A 23,273-nucleotide genomic window follows, 5' to 3' on the forward strand; every position below is an offset into this window, starting at 1 on the left:
CGACGCGTTGTGAATTTTAATTACTCGGTCATTCCACCAAGTAAAAACAGAAACCTTGGAAACTGGCTTTATTTTCAATTGAACTTAATGGGTCAGAAGTTATTGAAACCCTTAATCCAGTCATTTCAAACCATGATATTTGTTATACAAACTTGAGAGTTTTAATCAGTGTTTAATCCTGGGTATAATAGGGTAAGTCGTTTCTAAAAACAAGTAAAAATACGATAATTTTATCGTGGTTAGAATCAGCCAATCAGTGACCCACTGGTGATTCTATGACAACACCAGCCTTTGCAGTATGCAGTCGTCGCCTTGCATCCCTTCTACTTTAGCTCGTGTTTGTGAAAACTCTATAAGAGAAGACACCAAGGGCCACGGCAGCCACGGCAATTAGTGTTGCTTTCTTGATCTTGCTCTTAGATTGTCTTACATTAACGCATGTTTGTTTATATAATAAACAGAATAATACATAAATTTCATGTCCCCGCGCGCCGACTTATATATTTTTCCCGGATTATCTTCATGTTTTCCGTATAACCCAGGGCGAAAAAAGTTCAAAAATGTATGGATCGCTTGGGTCTAACTGTGAAAGTTTCCCACAAACATATAAAAGATCCACAGGCCGTCCAGCCGTCCATCAGTCTTGTTACGAAAGCAGTATAGTTCGAAAAATTCAAAAATTCAATGAGCTAGTAAGAAAAAAAACTTAATCATATATTAACACAAGGATGAAATAGTGGGCTAATTCAAAGCTCAAATGGTAAAAGGCAAAAACAGTAAATGAATCAGATGTAAATAACTGTTACTAATAATTTGAGTTTCCCAAACATTGCCACCCTGTTCGCGCTTTCTTGTCGGCCAACAAGAACTAAAACCGGCCTTTCACGTGACCACCGCCTGGGCAGATTTAATGGCATCAGAGAGACTTTTTACATAAGTAGCCTGCAGAGCAGGCGTTTGTTAACGGAAACTAAGAGGTACATTGATCGCGGCTGCCATTTTGAAAAGCCAAGGAAAAGACTAAGGGAGGAGGGGCGGGGTGGAGAGAAGAATCATTTCCCCTTTGTGTTTTTGAACGAAAGAGAATTTCAAGGACTTTCAAGGCCTTGAAAAAGGACTCTTGAAATTCAAGGTTTTCAAGACGCCTACGAACCCTGGTTACGAGACAAAAACATTTGCGAGGTAGAACAGCTGAAATTTAAATCGCAAAACAATCGAACAGTATGCGAGGTTCTAAACAATGACGTTCCAGCAATTTTACCCATATAAGCTCTTCTGAAAAGATTTCAGTTGAAGAACTTCAACAAACCAGAAATATTCAATTTTCAAAATCCACAATGGTGTATGTAGCGAGTAACTCGCGGGTTACGCCGAGTGGCTCCCTATTTTATACAGTGTTCGACACTAACGCTTGCCCACTTGCCCGGGGCAAGTAGAATTATGCGTTGGGCAAGTGTGTAAGCTGCACAGGTTTGGGTAAGTGGTTAAGGATAACACTCGAGCCGCTGGGACAAGAATAAAATCCAACAGCTGCAGCAAAATCACCTGATCCCTTTTTTGAAATTTTAGTCAGGTGAACATAGAAGGAGAATGAAAAATAAGTACAGTGACGAGTGGTTACGCCGATACATTGAGTATTTCGTTTTCCGCCATGTTTTTCTTCACGAGCAAGTATGCACGGGTAAGTTTGTACCCAGTCCTCTCACGTACTTGCCACGAACTACCAACAAACAAAGAAGGCGCCAAGATCGTAAGTACTAAAATCGGTTCATCTAGATGGCAAGATATTTTTGGCAGTTTTATATAGAGCTGTAAAAATGAGTTGTAATTAAAATTTGTAGTTTGAATTTCAAGACAACCTAGCCATTTTCAAGGGAAAATTTGGTATTTCTTTCAGTTTAGTATTAAAGATTTTTACTACGTTACACAATATATTCACTAGTTGCAATCGTTATAGAAACAATTTGACAATCACTTTGTTCTAATTATTAACAGAACACTAAATCTAACGAAACTGATGAATGGAAGGGATGACAAGTGAAGGTGAATATAATTCTGCTACAACGAACAAATTCAACAGGCAAAGCATTACAAGTCTCGTTGAAATAGGCCATTAAAACCTACCGCACAAAAAATAAGAGATAGTAATTTGTCAGCCGAATAGGGAGCACTACGAGTACAACAGTAACACTAAGCTTTGCTGAAAGAAAGCACAGCAAGAACTGAAGCTCGACCACAGAAGCAACATCTCGTCAATAAAATAACAGACCGGCAATTTTTACAGCAGCCAGGTGAATGAACCTCCAGTCGGGTTACGTCTAAAAACTACCAGGGACTTCTAGCTTCTAGATCTTGAGCGCGATCTTGACGGAGACCGTCGCGGTGATTTACTGCGTTTTTTCGGGGAGGCAGAGCGGGATCGGGATCTAGAGCGGCGGGAAGACGTCCTGTTGCTCTTCGTACGAGACTTAGAACCTGATCGCGATCTGGAACGGGACCTTGACCTCGACCGACTCCTGAAAGATCATTTTCAATCAAATTAACACTGTCAGTTCTTCTCCAAACATGGGGTAATACTGTTCAAGAACTACGAGATATCAAAAGCACGCGTGGCAGTCGTTCATAAAAGAAGGGGGAAGGAGAAAAAGGCAAAATCGAACGCGCGAGCTCGCACGCCCTGGCGTTCTCACGCGCGGGCCGAAAGGGTTGATAACATAGACTTTAATACCAGCCATGAGGCACTTTAAGGTCTTATAGCTCTGTAACTCCTTGTCCGCTACCTAATGTTCTATCAAATCATAATAGGGAAGTAGCTTTGTTTGTTGCCTCCGCCAAGCAATAAACTTCGCTTCCTTTTCATCTAGGTTATTGTAATTCTGTTGGCTTATAAAACCCTATCCTCTTGTGATTTGACCATTTTTTCCCTCTAGGTAAAATTTAATTGTTCACGTGATGCAACATTCTGTAATTGCATATTAATAGGGAGCTTTACCAACGACGACAGCGACGGTAGCGAAAACATGACTATTAAAACGTTTTCGCGCTTTTTGCACATTATTCGGGATTATTTCAACTCGCTTTGAATGTCAAAACCAAGTTAGTTTCCCTGGAATTGAATCTTTGGGGACCGAACCCACGTTTAGAGGGGAAAAGAAAAAATCGTCGTCACTCGTGTTGTGTTTACGTCCTCCGTGAAACGTCGCTGGAGGGATTTCACGTTATAGTCGTAAAGTGACGGCACAGAAGTGTACAAAAAAGTGTTCTGCACGTACAGAGTTGTTGTTTTGCTAACGTAAACCTATCGCGTTTTTTACGTCCTCGCTGCCGTTGTCGTCGTCGTTGCTAAAGCTCCCTATTAATAGTATGAAGGTAAACAAGCTGCTCCATAGAATATCAATACATTTGTTTACCACGCTTGTAGCCAGGTCGCAATTTTAACAAAAGCACCGTGCTTAGCACTCAGGATTTGTAAACAACACAAATATCTTACAAGTCTCACCTTCTTCTTCTTCTCCTCTCTCTACTTCGGCTTCTGCTGCGGCGACGGCGACTTCTGCTTAGAAAAGGAAAAAAGAAGCACTTCGTGTCAAACAAAAAGGCCAAAATATGAAATCAAAGTTACTGTCACCACTTTTCCCCTGTTGGACCTTTTATAGCTCAGCGAGGCAGCGTGGCCGAGTGGTTAGAGCGCTGGACTTGTAATCCGGAGGCCCCGAGTTCAAGACACGCCCTGACCGCTAACTGGATTTGTTCACGGTAGTCCCGAGTTCAAATCCTCGGTCACGCTTGTAAAATAACCAACTGGTTTGCCTCCTACCAGTTGGTATTTTTAACCATGTTATGTCACACTTGTTTCATTATCCCTGAAAAGTCCCATAAGGAGAGAGGATAATTTAAGTATTTTTTCTTTTTTTTTTTTTAAATCAAAAGATCAAGTATTGAACAAAAGAGGGAATTAAATAATGTGCAAACTGATACAATCGAGCCTCAATAAGGAAACACTCCCGTAAGCGACCACCTATCCAAAACACCAAAATTTTCCCAGTCAATTCACTACAGTTGGAGCGGCTCATAAGAGACCGCAAAGACTTTTTTGCATGACAGTTTTAGAATTTTCCATTCTTTTTGCCCTCGTTTAAGCGGCCGCCTTGCGCATGGTTTATCCCCATGTTCGCTGAATGTACACGAGAATTTTTTCAGTTGATATCCAGGCGCCAGGAAGACGATTTACACAACACAGCAGACAAGACTCGTTAAAAACCCCCTACAAGGTTCTTGGACATCACATCCAATAGTCTTTCGAGAGCCCAATGTAGCCTCTCGAACGATCAATAAATCTTAGGGGGATGTTACACGAGACGATACGCAATAGACTGCGAGCAGTCTCTTGTTTTTCTTTGCAAAGTTACTACACGCAAAGCCGCTCGTGGTGGTCAATCGCGCTGGATGAGATCAAGAACTAGACGGATTTTGAGAGAAAAGGCGGACTGCAAGCAGTATAATTCGCAACGACGATCTTTTGCGCAACACAGCGTTGCAACATTGTTGCGACATTGTTTCGAATAGTTACAACATTGTTCCAACATTGCAACGCTGTGTTGCGCTAAAAATCGTCGTTGTGAATCGTTGCGTGTAACATCACCTTCAAAGTAATCTTTAACTCAGAAGTTACCTTTAGTTACAAGTTTCCTAATTGTAAAAGTATTTATCCAAGATTCATAAGGAACACCCGATACCAACCGTTCTTTTTCTCTTTCGCGCTCTCTTTCTCTCATCCTTTTTTCCCGTTCCATTTTTTCTTGTGCCCGCTCACGTTCTCGTTCCTCCCGTCTGCGCATGCGCTCCATTTCTCTCTCGGAGCGTTTTTTAGCTACCCCCTCCTAGAGACAGCGAAAGGAAAACCACATGCATTACGCCTTCGCGATGAAAGAAAATTTCATAAACTACTCCCATAACGGATGAACCGCAACAGAGGGTTACTTTTCAGGAGTATTTTAATGAGGTGTAAGTCAACTTTGGTCATGCGGACAACCCTGATAGTGATACGAACGATGGCTAAATCTCAGCCAAAAATAAATGACAGACTTATGACCGAAATTAACTCTCGCTGTGAAGGACTCTCCCTTTTCCGGAGTCACATACAAAAAAAAAGAAATGTAAAATATATTTCAATTGCTTCAGGCCATTATACATTTATGACTATCTCACAAATGATGCACGTTAACCCTCTTATACATAGCATTTTTTTCCTAAGGCACCCTTTTCACCGAGACCATAATGCACCTTGTTTATTCCCCCCCGCCCCCCCCCCCAAAAAAAAAAAAAAAAAAAAACAGTCGTCCCAAAAGGAATCGATGACAAAAGTTTTAGTTTTACAAACTTTTCTTTTCTGGGGGGGGGGGGGGGGGGGGGAGAGGGGAGGGCAAACAAGTAAACTTAAGGTCTTAGTGAAAATGGTGAATGGAAATGTGCGCTTCTATTTCGGAATCTCGCTTTTGAGGACACTAACTAGTACTACGAACTGGTATGGTGGTATGTAAATATCAGTAAAGCCCATTACATTAATTTTGATTTGTTGGTATAGCTTCAGATGTTCTTCAACACTATGTGTGTAGAAAACAGATGGTCAACAAACGCAAACCAGTATGATTCACTAGACTTCTCGCCCTGGAAACCACCGGAAGTACCTGTAGTTCTTTCAGTCTGTCGCGAATCTTGATGAATCCCATGTGAAGTTTTCCACCGAAGTGATCAGCTAACCTGGAAACAAGAAATAGAAAATATTGAAAGTTATTTTGCTGAAGTCGCAATTGATGAGATCTACAGATAAGAGACATAAGGGAAGACCATTACGCGAACTTTACATAAAGGCATGCTATGCGCGCAGAGGCGATGGTATCTCTGAATACAAATTACCTCCATCACGGTACAAACCACATACCATCAAGAGCTATAGTATAATCCTTGCCTAGTACCTGTACGGCGTTTTCCCAGTCCCTCTCGGGGGCGGAATAATGAAGTGGTATTGGAATATCCCCCGGCAACAAACATACACCTGAAATGGTATACTTGCTGGGGTTTTAATTAACATGATACCAATTTCAAAGACTGTTGCTAAATCTACTGACACATGCACTACTTCTGCAGGGGCTTATGCAAACCGGTCCTCCTGGTTAAGTAGCAAAAAGGAAAACTGTTGAAACCTTTTCTAACCTTACCAACCAGAACTAAAGGGCTGTTTCAATGACCATTCATACAAACCTGCGATCATTGTCATACAAGCTAAGATAAGCAGCACACACTTCACAGACCCTCAACTTTTGTTGCTGTAGAGACGATGATGGTACGCTCTCTCGATAAATATCCTAGAGAGGAAAAAGGAACAGAGGTATTTTGGCCAGCGTGTTTTCAACACCTGACCCAGATATACATTGGAAATCAACAACTATGGCCTAAACTACACAAAGCCTCAACTAATGCAATATACACTGTGTCAAACGACGCAAGGTATTACCATTTCATCTGCTGTCAGTACATGTATTTATTTCTTTGTATACTATCTGTTATGCAAAACAACTAAACTCTTGTTTCGTTCCTTCTTTCTTTTTTTTCTGCCATGAGCTGTACATGGTACAAAGCAAAGCAGCAGAAGCTTAACAAAATCATGAACTTGATATAAAGCTGACTTTAAAAGGAACTGTGAAACGACATTAAACTACATTCAGGCAGTAGAAAGTGGACACCAAATTGCAAGAAATATAAAAATAAGACCTTAAAACATTGAAAATAACAAAGAAAATACAAAGGAAGGTCAAGGAAGGATGGAAAAAAATTGAAGAAGATTAAAGCAGATTGCAATCGACGTTTTTGGAAACTAGATAGGCTAACAGTTTTTCAAAGTTCACCTCTGTTTTTGTATTTTAAATACTGGGCTTGAGAAACACAAGTGATTGTCAGAGCTTTGATTTCATTAATTACAAGTTATTTCTTCACTAGTGTTGAGTTCCATAGCAACTAGGGGCAAGTCATTGGTACCACTTAAAAAAACATAAATATATATAAGTTCTACCTCAGCTATTCGTTTCTTTGATTTCAAGTCTTCCACCTCCTTCATGAGCTCCATTGATTCCTCTACTTTGCCCTCAGCACCTGTACAATGTGTACACAACAGCTTCAACACACGCTTTTACCCTCATGACTCTTAAAGACGTTTATTGGCTTTTCACAAGAAGACACTGTACTTGGCTGGCAGCCTTAAAGCCAAGCGAGGAAGTCCATTGTAATAAAAAGGTTTATGCTGGCCAGGGCACAATGTGTTTTAAAAATTTGAGGTATGGGGGAGTGGGTTTACAGACGGGGTGATAAATATGCTTTCTGATCATCCTAGAGGATTGTGCACTGCTTTCAAGTTTAAATTTTAATCACTGTGTAAAGGTACAAACCAACAGCTTCAGCTTCTGCAAGCTTTTTTCCTATTTGTTCTGCCAAGTCATGAACTGCTTGGGCCTAATGAAAAAAAAATTGCATTATTAAAATAATGTTAGCCAATGAATTTTAACCTGAGTAGTTTTTGCAATCATTCCTACAGTTTTTTTCAGTTTTCACTGACTGAAAGACAAAACCTTTCAGTAGCATTCAACACTACAGATCAGTCTGAGAGTTGTGGCACTTATTAGATTTTTCAATGTTTTGGTGTGGCACTTATTCAGGAGCATCAGCTTCAACGAATTAAAAAAATAAGTTCAGGACACGAGCAAACTGGAAAGCCACCAATAACTGAATCCTTGCTAAATGTTATTGCCTGATTGTATTCACCCCGGTTTGCTATCATGAAGAAAAATAAGACAGTAAATTTACAAGGAAATGGCATCTAAGCAACATACATTGTAAAGCCCATGAATGTTTAGACTGGGAGAATGAAGAAAGGACTGACAAACAGTTTTTCACCCTGTAATTCAATACCATAAAGCTCACACGTACCTCAGGGACATGCTGATGATCATCTTGTGTTTCTTCAAGCCTTTTTTTGGCAATCTGAATCTTCCTATCACAGTCCTTAATAAAAGACTCAAGATGTTCCATTTGCTGGTTAATTTAGGAGATAAAACAACTACCGATTAGCCTGTAATTTGTCTCTCAAAAACCTAGTCCAGCCTCTGTATTAAAGGGGCTGTGCCATAGATGACGAGTTCATTTGGTTTATAATGCCAATTGCATGTCCTCTTTTGCTATGAAAATTGAGATATAACTTGTGAATGACAAGATCACAGCTTTGTGTCAAATAAATACACCTTCCAAACAGCATATCAAACATTACAAACAACAAAAAAGAACTTTGAAAAACTGTTAGGCTAGCAAATATTCAAAAACCACAATATTAAAATCCATTTCAATCTTTTTCAAATTTGTCCATCTGTGCCTCCTTTTGTGTGGTCCCTTCTTTCAATGTTTTTAGTGGTTATTTTTATGTTTCATTCAGTTTGGTGCCAGTTCCCACAGTTTGAATTTTAATAAATTTCACGACACAACTCTTTACATATTTTTGGGGCTATATGTACCTGTATCTCATGGAGCCTAAGTAATAAAGTATGGCTATTCAAGGGCATTTATTCCACTATTGGTCAGACCTTTTAGGGCGCTTTCCAAAAGTCAGAACTGGCTGGCCAGACCATGGTTGGACCAGTCATTTTGACAAAGCAAGAAGCTTTTTCCAAGAGTTTTTGCTGAAAAGCCATCTCCTTCATGCATACTATTTAGGATCTGACTGATCTGGCTGGATAGTTTTTATTAAAAGTGAAATTCCCATTGCGATGGGAATGGTCTGGCCAGTCAGTTCTGATAATGGAAAGCCTCCTTAATTTCATTTTTTCTTTGAAATATTGCAATCTGCCACCATGCAGACAGCAGGGTCTGTTTGACTGTATATATGCAGTGCCATGGAATATTGCAGGGAAATAAATTATTTTTCAGTGGGATAAAAATAATAATTATTTATAATAAAGGCATTTTTTGCAGCTTAAGTTGCTTGTACTGTAATTCAGCCAGTTTTAAGGAGCTTCACATAGGCTATGCCTTCACACCTTATGCAGAAAGGTTTTTAGGCATAATTCTGATAAAAATATTCTCATAAATTATCACTGACGCTAGTTTGCAAAACACTGAGGTACAAAATTATCTGCACACAATAGTATAGGTCAGACAATGTCCAATATGACCAATCTTACTTCCAGCACTTCAGCCTTAGCTTTTACATGTACCCTACTTACATCTACATCATAACCATAGTCCCTCCTCTTGGATGCAAGTTCAAAGTCAGCTTTGAGAGCTGCTTCATGAATCTTGTTACAAGGACCAAGGTCCATTTTCTAGGAGAAACATACAACAAGAAATACGGCAAATGGCAAGTTGCAGGGTAATCAGGTTATGATGGAATTAAGAAAATTTACTTGGAAAAAAATGGCTTAATGAACAGTTTTAACTTACAGCTTTGAAGATCCACTGTTCATCAATGGATAGCATGAAAGGGACACAACAAGACTTAATCAGGGATAGACAGGACACAAACACAAAACTGTTTATATTCTCTGTAAAGGCTGAACACCTAATTTGTAAAATAAGTAGTAACTGTACAGATAAAAGGTAGGGTGCTAAATCACACTGTAAATTGTGTGACAGACAAGCAAAGTGTAAGTCAAATGTAAATAAGGAAAAAATAGCAACTTTTCTCCCTTCATTTCCTCATGGCATATCTTTCATGACAAAATAATGTTAATTAAAAAATTATGGTCACAATGAAATCTATGGAAAGCAGGAGGAGACCAAAATGTTGAAGGAATGAAAGTGCAGTAATAAACTCTAGAAAAGGACAGGTGATAGTTTATCTGCCAGATGTCAACACTGTACAGCATGACTTATGTCTGGTTAAAACACCACATGGGTCGGACAGAACAAATTAATGGTGGTCAATCTCCACCACGTACACATTATGTGTCTTTAATGATTAACAGGATGGATTCACAGGTAGCCTGACTACTACCAAATGTTCACTGCAACAGTGTTATTTCATTGACAGGACAATTTACATGCAGTCAAGATAGATTTTGATCGTCTGCAAAATGATAGTCTTACGCATTAACTTTGTCTGGACATGCTGCAGTTATTTTTTTATCTCGGGTAATTTTTGTTTTTCTTTTGATTTTGGGTATGATAATGTATGCTAGTGAAGTTGAAGCAAAGGAAAAATTAAAGCCACCTGAGATAAAAAAAAATTAACTACAACATACACATCATGTCCAATGACAGGAGAGATTTTGTCAGACAAGGGCCAATTTTACTTGTCTGATGACTGACTATTATTTGCAGATCTGCAGTCATTAGAGTGATCTGTTCCCTTAACATGTTTTACACTGCCAACTTGAGATCAGTGTCTTGGACTGATTTGCAGTGCTCACTTATACCACTGCCCAGGGAGGAGGGATTCCCATAAATGACTCGACATATAAATTTTCAATAGCTTATGTTTTCAAATTATTAAAATAAGAACCATCTTTTGGAATTTTGACTTTTGGCACCACTGGAAGAGAAATTGTTGAAAATCCCTGTCATCAGGTATATATCTAATCTATCTCACAAAACAACTAGTGCCAAGACAGCGCAAAGCTACAAAGAAGGCCTTGTAGTAGCTTTTCGTGACTGTTCATCAAAGCTGACTAAAGAAAGCAAAAACAGTGTTGTTTTTAAAAAGAGAATGATCTGAAAAGCACTTAAAAAGTTCTAAAAATAGTGGCTATGAAGAGTAAAACATGTATTTCTAGAAACTAAATTGTGTATAGCCGCATCACTGAGTATAATGCAGAACTATTGTTATGGTTTTGATTGAATTGTGCAGTCCCGAACTCCCACACTGTCTGAAGCATTGTATATCATATTATTCATTTATAAACTTAATCAGATTGGAGACAAGACAAAACCACTCTTGTAAGCGAAAAAAGGTGGGATTTATTGTGGATAAATTTTATCCTTGGTTTAATTTTTATTTCCCTTTGTTTTGGGTTATAGTAAAGTTTGATAATAAGTTAAAAACAAAAGGAAATAAAAGTTAAACCAAGGATAATATTGGACCACAAAAGGTGCATTTTCAAATTCAAACAGACTTGTGTGAGCAAGACCTAAGATACTAAGTTACTTGAGAACATTAAAAAAAAAGAATAAAAACTGCTCACTGTGTTGTTGAAAAGTTCATGCGGGCAGAGTCCCATAAGGTAGCTCTTACAGACACGGTCATCAAAAAACTTGATTTCATCTCCTGGCCTTGCACCTAAAGGAATAAGGAAGATGACGAACAAAAAAAATCAAAAGCTAAACAAAATTATGTCTGAGAAAGATTTATGGCTTAAAGAACTAAACAGGACACATTTAATTGACTCGAGAGATAAAATTCACCTCAATAATCATGATCAGTTTGGTGACAAAGCCGTACATGTCATGACTATTTTGTGTTCTACAGAATTCTTGTCTTGTTCTGCTTAAAACCTGTGTTGTACATCAAGTCACTTACATAAATCTAATCATGAGGCTGCTTTGTGTAAACTGTCTGTCTTCAAGTCTGTGATGGTTTTGTTTAGTACACCCTATCGTTACACATTGTACCACATCTAACATTCTGTTGTATTGCCACGAGTAAGTACTGTATAGTAGTTTACCAAAATATCTGTTTTGTGCATTCTATTTCATGCTCTATAATGATGCTTGTGACTTAAGACAATACCCATAAAAGCATCTCCAAATAGATTGTAATTTTCAGCATATCATACTCATTGTAACTGAGTGTCCACAGTACACAGTTAGGTTGACAATGCAGTGTTTAGCCTTTCAAAAAGACAAAAGTACACACCTCATTTTGTACCAGATAATGCATGTAAACCACCATTTCTAAATAAAACGTATTGCTGACAGTGAAGGACTGAGTAGTTAAAGTGTTTGGTGTTATTCAGTTTTGAAGGAAATTAGCTAACGCAAACTGTGGCCCTCTCTTAATCATCAGCCACCTGTTTTGCATAATCATTTCTCTTTGCTATTCATGGAAATTTATTCAACTAAATGGAATGGATTTGATACTTATTTTCAAAGTTACAATCCCATTTAAATTTGATATTCCCTTTTGCAATGCACATATGAAGAACTTTGATCATTCCAATTTCTGTTCCCTGAAATGTCCTCTAATTCAGCAATAATATCTATGTCTTGAAAGTAGTTCAATCACTTCTTGAGATAAGACATTAAGTTGTATTTTTAAATATCTAAGAATGAAAGTGCATTGATTGTGCCTCAGTTGTAAGTACAGTATGTTCTTCCCCTCCACCATAACAAAATAAAAATTGAAATTTGTTGGCCCTACTTACGTCGCCCTACTTACGCATCCAATGAACTTGCTCACACTACATGTACATGACTATCAGTGAGCCTTGTTTGAGAAAGCATTCAACATCTAGTATTAATGCTGGGGAACAATATCTTATCCCTAATCACAATCATTATGTGTACTAAACAATCGTCTTGTACACATAAATATAACTATTACAAGTTACTTAGACCTGCTATAGCAATAATAATGTGTTTGTTAAATATGGCCAACAGGACAGTGGGGTTTATATCACTGGAACCCAGGGAGCATTACATTCATCCAATGTAACATGATTGAAGGGATGGGATAGACTATCCTTAGCTTTACAGTGTACTACCCCAAGCGCTCATTAGGGACCTTACAATTCAACAACAAAATTACCTTAGAACAAAAGGGAGGGAACTGCAACTGAGTTCACATAGATACACCGAAATCTATTGTCCTCGCATACTTCATATTCTCTAGAACACAAAATTTGGTCATCATATGTTGCAGTTGCAAAGGAAAAGAAATTTTTGTTTCGCCCAATAAACCTACAATTTTTTCGGTATTCTTGTTGCTGCTGTTGTCACCCTTTTGTAAGGTCCCTAATTATTCAAGGGTGGAAGCAGACCAATTAAAAGGAGAAAAATCTTGTTTCAAAAATGTATAAAGAAACAACATCAGAGTCAAGAATGAATAAGCGAATGTCAGGTAAAGGACATTTCTAAACAGCTGCTCCAGTTTAGTTTACACAGAGCTAAAAATTAACCTTTTAAGCCCCAACATCCACATACAAATTCTCCAAACTGATCTCTATACATTTCCTTCATGGATGGGTTGAGAGAATTTGATAAAAGGTGAAAGCGTTGTCTCTTAGATGATCATTTTGTTAATTCTCATAACCTAATCTCTTGACATTGTATGGATATTGTTAGGAGAAAATTGATGTTGGTCACTATTGGGACTTAAAGGGTTAAGAACAGACCTAAGGCCCCATCCACATGTATCTGTTACTGGTCAAAATTTAATTCAGGTTAAAATTTTTTAACCTCGGTTGATTCTAGACTTCCTGTGTCTCCTTGCACTCATTTATGAATTGTTAGGGCTAGGAGACAAAAGCAAATGAGAATCAACCTATGTTAAAAAATTTAACCTGATTATAGTCTTGACCTGTAACATATCCACATATTTTTGAAAATGAAGATTTTTTCTCAGATTCAGCCTTCTGTACCACACATAAACAGTGTTTTCGAAAACCAAAAAGTGCAAGTTTTCAAAAACGGTCCAAGGAGTGGAGTTTTTTAAATGCTTGCTTATTGTTTTCATGTTAACGGATCAAAACACATGTTTTGTTAGGGTTGCTATTGTATATCCATTGTTTTGGTGTTTTCATGTGCTACGTACGTATTCATATTTTTTCGAAAACGGAGGAAAAAACCCTCTGTTTTCTAATATTACCAGTGGACAAGGCCTTGGTTCCCACTTGGACCAGTTTTCTTCAATTCTTAGTGCCCCTGGCTAAAATTCGGTGGTCTCTTAAAGTGATGTTGAAGCAGGGTAATTACCAAAAAAGGAGCACAAAATATTCTGGGTGACTCAGAATCAGCTGACAACAAAAATATTAAACTAGTGTTAATACACTTCAAAATCGCTCAGAATTTTTCACTTCATTATCTAAAATCATTATAAACCGGAGCTGAAGAAAAGGAGACAAAAGGGAGTCCAAGGAAACTGCTTGCTATTTTTTTTCTTCCCTCTGAACTTCACAAAAGTGCTACTCAATTGTGTTGTAGTCACATACTGAGGGATCAAGCATTAGCTATCATGCAACTGCCAATTTTTAGCCCTGTTTGTATTTTGGTTGTAAACTTTATTATTAAATTGCCACATAAACAGCTGTCTTTAGAACACCTTTCATGCAAGTGGCATTTTGTAGGTCAAAATAAAATACAGGTTAAAATAGTTTCGACCTAGTTTTATTCCCTGTTTTCTAGCCCTAATTATTCATGATAATGAATAACTACAGCTAGGAGACAAAAGAAATTGAGAATGAAACTGGGTTGAAACCTTTTAAACCAGAAGGTTATTTTAGACAAGAAATATCTATGCAAATTTTTCGTTAAAAAGGCATAATCTTTGACAATCATTGAAGCTTATGTGACTTTTAATTTTTATAAGCCAATGAGGAACCTACAGCAAGGGACTTCTGTTATGCTGTATATATTAGCTAGTCTTGTTCGTTCTCAGGAAAAGTAACTTTAGATCATCCAGTAAATTCATGTAAAGATTCTCTTTCTAGAATACCATACAGTTTTATTACAAATACGAATGAACGAGGCGTTCTCATTAAAAAATACATATGAGTTTCGTAAGCAATAGAACGTCCTTTTGTATAAAATAACTAAGGTAAAATTCGACAAGCAAGGAAACATGTGTAAGACAAAAACTCACTCCACTTGATTGAGCTACCGTCGACATCACAACCCAGTTTTCTAGTTTAGTCAATATGCAAAATTAAAATAACCGGTGTAAGAAAAAGATTTCAAGTAAGCTTTATACAATTAGCGTGGAAAGACTTCAACACATGCAATGGCAAGAAGTAGTGGGCATCCGTATAGCTTTGGCAGTATACATATCACTACTTACCATCCCTTTGGGTTCCCATTAGCTCATCTAACATCTTTTTCATTTGTTCTTGCGCAGTCATTTTGCTAGGAAGAGGCCGCTTAAAGGCCGAAACCTACCTTACAAAATGGCGCGGTGCATGCAGTCTCGAACGCTGATTGCAAAGCACACTGGGCCTCAATAGTTTTCGCTCCACAGGTATACCAGTGAACAGGCGCCATGCATTAGGTCCTTTGCCACTGGCGTCATGAACTAAAAGTTAAAATCCAAATCATGTAACGTATTACGTAAATGCTGGTCAACACAACATCATAGAAACAATTAAGTCTTGAGGGTCAAGTGCTAGCAGGGGCCCATGGGAGCTGGTACTACTGTAGCCAGTCATACCCTATACCCAGTTCGTTGAAGGCCAATTAGCACTATCCCGAGATTAAATTTTTAAACCGGGTTTCTTCTGCTTGGCGGCTCAAAAGCATTTTTCGAATAATTTTTTTGCCATTGAAAGCATCCAAAGTTACCCCAGCTTTGAAAAACGAACCGGCCGATGGCAACAACTTGTAATTGACAAGATTTTATGAGCATTTCAGGATATTCACTATGAAGTGCGTCATATTGAAATTGAGAAAATTTTTTTGCTTTAACATTCGTAACTCCTGCATTTTAGAAAAAAAAATTAACGATAAAATAAGATTTTCTATGGTTAAATTTTATCGCTAGCCACGGGAGACGTCATGCCCTTATATATACAGATAATACGTTTTCGCTGCTCTTAAAGACCTTTTTTATACAAACAAACTCTTTTTATTTTTTACGTGCATGCAGTCATAGGGCATTTCCGAGTTGCACCAAGCCTCTGTTTAAAGACGAGGCTAAGTGCCAAGCCATTGTTATGAAAATGCTTTTTCGTTCTCATGCAAATAAAACTCATTGTCACAACTAAGGTTTTGCACTTAGCCTCGTGTTAGAAGTGAGAGTTTTTGCAACTCTGAAATAGCCTAAACCAGGGGTCGGGCTCTAAAACAATGGTTATACTTGTTAATTCTCGCAAAAGTTTTTTTTAATTGACCCCAGCCAACATTTTCTCACTTGGAATTCACTTTTGCGATTCTAAGCAAGCCATTTCAGTTTTTTGACTTTATTGAAGTGAAAATACTGGCGGAAAAATATTCGGAAATTAATACCGTTGTCCTAATCTAGCTTAATCTGGTACCCAGATCTCAATCTGTCTTACGCTTAGCCGTGGAAGATCTGGGTACGAGATCACCAGATTACCGATGTCCTTCTAAGTTGTGTTATTCTCGTGATTACAGTGTGTGATCGAATAATCTAATGCGTGCACAGTCTGATTCATGTTAATAACCAACTGCTCTAGCATCCTTTTTAAAGGGCAACTTTTGTGAAACTATATAATTTGAATATATGTATATTATTTTTTGCGGTTGTTTTTATTTGCAGGTTTTATTTTTTTGAGGGAGGGGGTGGGGGATCGCGAAGAAACAGCAATAGTTAAAACCGGCAAAAATGAATTAACTGATCTTTTCCAATTCCTGTTTAGATTTGTCTTCTTGTAAATGTCCATATAGATTTTTACCATTCAAATCAATCAAGAGAGTTAAAAGTGGACACATTATATGGAAGGTCATATTTTGCGCTTAACTCCTGATCTTTTTTGAGCTAAGTAGCCTAGTGCATTTGACTTTCTCATGACTTCCACAGTACTAACATGCTTCGTCGTGTCTGGTCATTCTCTGTGCATTGTTATCGTTCATCTGCCACTTTGTCGGTACTGTTGATGTCGGAGCTTATTCAATAAGCCCCAAGGTTTCTATTTGAGCTTCCTCGCCAGAAAAATACGTTTAATTCTTTTACTTATAATTTACGTCTCTTTAATCTTTAAATAACATTTTTGTAATATATTGAATGTCTGTATGTATATGTACTTTTTTTCTGGCAAATAAATCAACTGAAACTGAAACTTAGTAACGTTCCGGAATGCTTAGATTGTTGATTAGGAACGGCAAACGTCCCGCCGACAACCTTTTTTTTTCGCACTGGGATAGACTAAGAAGCACTGGCGTTTTCAACAATGTTACTTCAACTTTTTTACTTTTTTAGCTAGATGCTAAGGCTTTTCAGAATTTACCAGGATTTACATTATTTCCATTGTGACAATAGTAACAAACGTATAACTATGCGAACTGTTAACGGACTAATACTTCGACTAGTTTAACTGGCTGATAGTCTTCCCGTGCCAGTGCTATACTGAAATATCGTTGTTCATTTGTACAACTACAACAAAGTTAATTTGTACTGTAAGCAACTAAAGAGAAATACACGGAATAGACTTAAAAATACACACTGTAACGGGACACCCCAAAAGACTAGAAAGCTTATTCTCTAATTTACCCCTTTCTCTCTTATAGTATTCAATTTTGGGGTCTCCCACAAACCCAGCATACAACTTTGCAAAAACGAGTTCTCAGAATAATGAATTTTTCTGACCCTAGATTAAATACCCCGGAAATACTGCTTAAGTATTTCAGTCCATAAAGTTTCTGAAAAAATTTGTCTTGAAATTCAGCTATCAGTCTTTTGTTTATCAGTGGTACCATAAACTAAGCCCATCTTGTTTTGTTGACTATTCAAGTCAATCCATTATCTTCCATTAATCCCTATCACCATGGATAATAGAAAGTCTTTCTATTATCCACGCTATCACACAAGAATTTAATCACAGAATCATTATCTCTATTACATTGGTACCCAACTATTGGAATTCATCAGTTATCAATCGATGCTAAGCAAATCAAGCCTTTTTCTAGACTTCGTCAACATATATATTAAGAATTCTAGGATTGATGATTGTAATCATGATAGTGTTATTCATTGCTGAAGTATTTTATGGTTATGTCTTTAACGACTACTTTTAGTTTTTGTAGTAATACCATTTATTTAAAACAGCTATTTTTTCGCTTTATTACCTTTGCCCATGCATACTTTTGATTTGAATCACCTCAGCGGTTAGTTTAATGAACTATTTTGTGTCCCAAAATCCACACAATCAATCTAGAATTGACATGATTTTCTTTCCTTTTTCCTATTTTTGTCATTTAAAAAAAACAAACAAACAATGAATTATACATAGTCTCGTTTTTCTTTTGTCTTCTTTAATTCAGCATATTTTTGTGTATCTATGTATCTATCAGGTTATAATGTAACTCACTGATAATTATCCTCAGAGCCCCTCTGTAATAATATTACATGTTAAGAGCCGTTTTATGGCTCTTGGATATGTTCAAGTAGGAGTCAAAATAGAATTGACCTTGAAACCTATGCGAGTATGGGCTCCTGCTACCTGGGGGGATACTCTTAGGAATTTTTGGTGGGAGTGTGCCGCCCGGTTCTTCAAATCCTGACCCTATTTCAGACCAAAAAATGTGATTTTCCACACCCGTTTTCAGACCTAGCCTTTAAAATCCACACCCGATTTCAGACCTGGTCTCTAAAAATCGTTTATTAATTACTTAGATTAGAATGGCAGGAAAAAGATTTCTTAATATCCATTTCGAATTTGCATATTTTTAAATACTCTCTTTCTGAAACCTTTGGAATTGAAACAAATACATTTATGCCTCCAGTGGCTCGCTCGAGCATACCCCATTCCAGACCAAAATGGGAAAAATTCTATACCTGTTTTCAGGCCGAAACGGCGCAAAAACCATACCCTTTGGGGCGGCACATACCTAGGGCTTTCCACAAGTTGCTCGGCAACTTGTTTGCAACTTCTCGTATTTCGAGCAACTTTTTTCGTCTCGAGCAAATTTTTGCATTCAGAGCGATTTCTCTAGTTATCTTCTAATTCTGAGAAATCGGAGCAGCTTTTAGCAAGAGAGATCTCTTGCTTTTAGTGCTTAAATTGGCCTATCTTCCATATTTCACAATGATTTAGTAGACAATTTATAAATTTCCCTTAAAAAGGAGGCCATTCCCCCCCCCCACCTCCCCGCTGGCGCAGATCATGGACGCAAGATAAAAGTAGCCGGGCTGCTAGGTCAGCGGTTTTAAGAGAAAATTCAAAATGGTGGACCTGGTCGTTCAAATTTTATTGGCTCATTACATTTTTTGGTTTTATTGAAGATAAAGTTATTCAGGAACGCTGAGGACGCCGCAAAATTGCAAAAAAATGCTTAGAAATCTTACTTTTGTTGTAGTACAATTTGCATATTTTAGCACCAGACCAAAAACAGTTTGTGTTTTTTTCGAGCAACTTTTGAGCAACTTTCGTTACAAAAAGCAACTTTTGATTGTTTTTTGAGCAACTTCTTGAGAAATTACGGGAAACTCTTTGGAAAATCTCGAGCAAGTTGTGGAAAACCCTACACATACCTGTATGGCTTACATAAGGGAGTACCCCCCGGGTGCTGCTAAAATACATAACACTAAGAGTTAGTTCGAGCACAGTCGTTCTTGATGTTTATACACTTTGTGCAAGTCCTATGCAACGATTTCGGTATTTAAAGAGAGTTTACTGAATCAGTATATTCCCTAAATTTGCCTATACTGTACAACGTTGTTGTTTCTAACTGTTTTAGACAGTGTATGAGACCCGAGGTGTAAGCACAGGGAGCCCAAACTCTATGTGTGTTCGTTGGACTTTGAATTTATAAGAGAATGTATGAAAATAAACAAAATACGTCCTAAATTCCACTTTTCGATGAAAATAGAAAAAAATGACTTACCTTGTGTTTGTGTTTTGTTATTTACTGTCTTTTCGCCTCTAGAGCCATTTGGAAGCCGTTTTATCGACGTTTAAGATAAGAATCTGAAACGTCGATAAAACTTCTTCCAAGTGGCTCTAGAGGCGAAGAGACAGTAAATAACAAAACACAAACAGAAGGTAAGTCATTTTTTATTTCAATTTTTGTCAAAAAATGGAATTTAGGACGTATTTTGCTTATTTTCATACATTCTCTTATAAATTCAAAGTCCAACGAACTCCCATGGAGTTTGGGCTGCCTGTGGTATAAGATAGGTTAAAATTTCAGCGCAAGTAAAATTCACAGAGGACTGCAATGGTGACGAAGGCAGTGAAAAAGACAATAAAAAATAAGCCAAGAAACTTACTTAAACACCATTTGTTGAACTTTATAGAGAGTACTGCCAAGATCACCCCTGCCAAAAGGCAAAGTAACGTGTAAATCACGTGGCCTTCCTCCACGTTCACATGGCTTCCAGAGTCGATAAGTGAGGTCTTAAAAAACCAAGGGAGTCCTAGGCATAACAAAATGTCAAATAAATTGCTTCCAAATACGTTAGCGACAGCCATGTCCCCGTCGCCTTGACGAGCAACTATCAGGCTGGATATTCCATCAGACACACTGCCTCCTGCCGCTAAAAAGGTAAGACCCATTATAACATCAGAGATGCCAAGCGTGAAGCCGATTATGGTCACCATCCAAACCAGGATGTAAGAGAACAATCCGATCCATATCAGGGACATAATGAATGTGACAAAATACCACTTCTCCCATCTGTCTTTGCGGCAGTCGGGAATTGTCAGGTACATCAAGCACTGGACGGGTAACTTCATTAACCACAAGAATCTTTGAAAAGTTCCTTCAGGAAATGAAAAAGGTGATTCATCATTTTGATTGATTTGAACTTGAATTTGAGGTTCGGTTACAAGTAGGCGTTTCTCATCTTGCCTGAGTTTTTCGCCTTCTTCTTCTTTTGAGAGCAATTTCGTTTTCTCGTCATCTTCTTCATTCTTTTCAATGTCATTGCTTGTTTGACTTGTCTTCTCAGTGACCTTTGTTAACTTCTTAAAGAAGAACTCTTCAAGGGCTTGATTATGGTACATTATAGCAACATAAAATAAGTACATGCAGACCAACAGCAAAGCCTCGTACCAGTATACTTTCCTGTCGAAAATGATGGCGACCAGGGCGCCAATACTTAACAGGTAACAGAATGAGTCACGCAACAGGGGCCAGCGTGACAAACGCAGAACTGAGCCAGCAAACAGACCACATAAACCCACGACAAAGAGAAGGTTAAACGCCGCGGATCCCACAACAGTTCCAGGGCCAATGTCGTTTTTTGTCACAAAAACACCAACGATGCAGATAAACAGCTCAGCTGCCGAACCACCGGCGGCCATAAACGTGGCTCCGGCAACATCTGAGCGCACCTTGAACTTGTGTGTGATGCGTTCCAGAGAGGGAATAAAGTACTTATCGCAGACCAAAGTTAAGGCACCAAACATATAAAGCGCTATCAGAAAGTGAGCGACGATGGCCCCATGGCGTCTCTGGTCTGGTGTCATAAAATCTAGAGGGAAGTTTTCAAAGGATGGCTTGTGAGGAATGCTTTTGTTTATTTCTACCTCCATTGTTCTCCTGACTCACTGTAAGATAAAGTCCAGAATGGCTTAATTGTTGCTGCGACACGTAGTTAAAACAACTTGTAAAACACGCTTGGAAACTCGAAGCAGTTGAGCCTCAGAACTTAAAGAGCTGATTTGAGCCGACCTTTTATTTAACACTAAGATTGAGCAATGTCGTGTGCCGAGCCGTTGCATGAAAAAGGGGGTCAACACGTTCATTCGAATCTTAAAAAAGAAACACGATAGTGTTATGTAAGTTTAACAAATGACAAGTTGCAGCTTGTCGAACGACGACAGTCCCTTCAAAATCGGGCGTAAATTTGTCCTTTAGTGCAAGTATGGATCACTATTTCTCTATCTACAAATAAATAACTCTGCATAAATGACTTTTTTCACTTTAAAAAAGTAGTATAATAAACAACTTCAGTGAAGAAGAAGTGTACATGGTATGTGAAGTTCTCGATCATCCCGCCCATATCAGGGATAAGATTACCATAAAAATCCGGTAATTCCTGCCAGCGGCATCTCCTAACAGGATGGGCACGACTGAACACATCAAGTCCGTACCAGTCACGAGTTATTAGGTCCTAAGCAAGCAAATATCATACTTCTCCTTAACTGCATGTAGTAGTAGTAGTGTTGAACTTTATGTATAACGAGTCAAGAATCTCATTTGGCGCAAATAAAAAGATAAAATCAAATTTTACAATACAAAGGCTAAATTTATACAGTGAGTACTAGTTTTAATCCAAAGAACACAAGACAGTGACAAGAGCTAATTCCGAAAAAAATTCCCACTATTCAGATCGTGATAAATTTATTTCGCAGGGTTCAGAAGTTTGGAATGCTTCACCAAGTTGAAACTGGCCTTTTGTTCATCCCGACTGACTAAAGAGGCTGGAACAGGAGTGCAATAATGCACAATAACGCCTTATAGGTCTACTGATCCCGCAGGAAAAGAAAGGCAACCTTTTACCGCAAAGCTGTGAGGAGATGGGGGACGAGACAAAAGACAAAAAGCAATGGTCGGGCTCTTAGTTTTCAAAATGGTTACTTTTATAGAGCTTGTTTTTAAACGATGAGAGGGTCTCGATGGGGTGGTGGCTTTTACGGTTATCGGCTAAAAGTTTGGCTCTTCTACGGCTATCGTTTAATATTTTTCAGTTACGGTTAACAAAAAAGTTAAAGATTAATTTCTTTTGTTTCAAAGAGTTAAATATTAATAAACCTGTATTTTTTGTATCTTTAAAGCAAAATAAAGGTCTTAGGATCATCGCGGGATGAAATGCTATTTTTTTTGAAAAATTTTAACATTTGATAGATCATCACCTCATTATTCCTCGGGGCTAATGCGTTTCGGGTCACGTGGTCAGAGCGAGATTTTTTTCTCAGATACGCCACCGAAATGCCTTGAACGAGATTGTGTGGGGAAGACGCCTTACAGGGACTAGGCATGGCAATGTCTACCGCAGCGTCAGAGAAAAACAGGGAATTGCTGTTTGTCGGCAACGTGTTTTACAAATCCTATCTCTGCGTGTTGTTTCACTAGTGTTTCGAGGGCTCGACCTCCTGAAAGTCGCAAATATTAATCCCCAGCAAAAAGCAAAATTTTCGCTATGGAAAAAATTAGTTCGCCGAGAGAGCGGCGAAAATAGAGTTTAGCTCTAAGCTACATAAAAGGCTTGGCCTAACGTGACGGTACGGAGTCAAAGTAGCCGGGACATAAAAGCGTAACCATAAGTGAGTTTAGCACCTTTCTTAAATTAACAAACCTAGCTAGGGAACAATTTCTTTTACGGTTAACTCTTTTTACCCTATTTACGGCTAACGGTTAAATTTTTTCAATTTTTACGGTTATCGACAAAATTTTAGGCCGTT

General features: G+C 38.1%; 2 protein-coding genes across 6 annotated transcripts; both read right to left on the reverse strand.

Moving 5' to 3' along the window:
* Positions 1 to 1,866: 1,866 nt before the first annotated feature.
* LOC140940185 (putative RNA-binding protein Luc7-like 2) lies at positions 1,867 to 15,185 on the reverse strand. 5 transcript variants are annotated; one of them, XM_073389092.1, is made up of 12 exons: positions 15,032 to 15,185; positions 11,223 to 11,317; positions 9,484 to 9,498; positions 9,267 to 9,365; positions 7,981 to 8,085; positions 7,443 to 7,506; positions 7,070 to 7,149; positions 6,262 to 6,365; positions 5,688 to 5,760; positions 4,741 to 4,880; positions 3,500 to 3,553; positions 1,867 to 2,516 (listed from the first exon to the last, which is right to left on the reverse strand). In XM_073389092.1, the coding sequence occupies exons 1-12, from the start codon at positions 15,090 to 15,092 to the stop codon at positions 2,339 to 2,341; spliced, it is 1,068 nt and encodes a 355-aa protein (XP_073245193.1). In that variant the 5' UTR covers positions 15,093 to 15,185; the 3' UTR covers positions 1,867 to 2,338. The 5 variants fall into 5 exon arrangements, with proteins under 5 accessions (XP_073245193.1, XP_073245198.1, XP_073245196.1 ...); XM_073389097.1 differs by lacking the exon at positions 15,032 to 15,185 and adding an exon at positions 14,837 to 14,854; XM_073389095.1 differs by lacking the exon at positions 15,032 to 15,185 and adding an exon at positions 11,768 to 12,817.
* Positions 15,186 to 20,032: 4,847 nt separating this feature from the next.
* LOC140940184 (sodium/potassium/calcium exchanger 4-like) lies at positions 20,033 to 21,917 on the reverse strand. Its single transcript, XM_073389091.1, has one exon. The coding sequence runs from the start codon at positions 21,399 to 21,401 to the stop codon at positions 20,052 to 20,054; it is 1,350 nt and encodes a 449-aa protein (XP_073245192.1). The 5' UTR covers positions 21,402 to 21,917; the 3' UTR covers positions 20,033 to 20,051.
* Positions 21,918 to 23,273: the final 1,356 nt, after the last annotated feature.

This window comes from Porites lutea, chromosome 6, assembly GCF_958299795.1.
Source record: "Porites lutea chromosome 6, jaPorLute2.1, whole genome shotgun sequence".
Lineage (NCBI taxonomy): Eukaryota > Metazoa > Cnidaria > Anthozoa > Scleractinia > Poritidae > Porites > Porites lutea.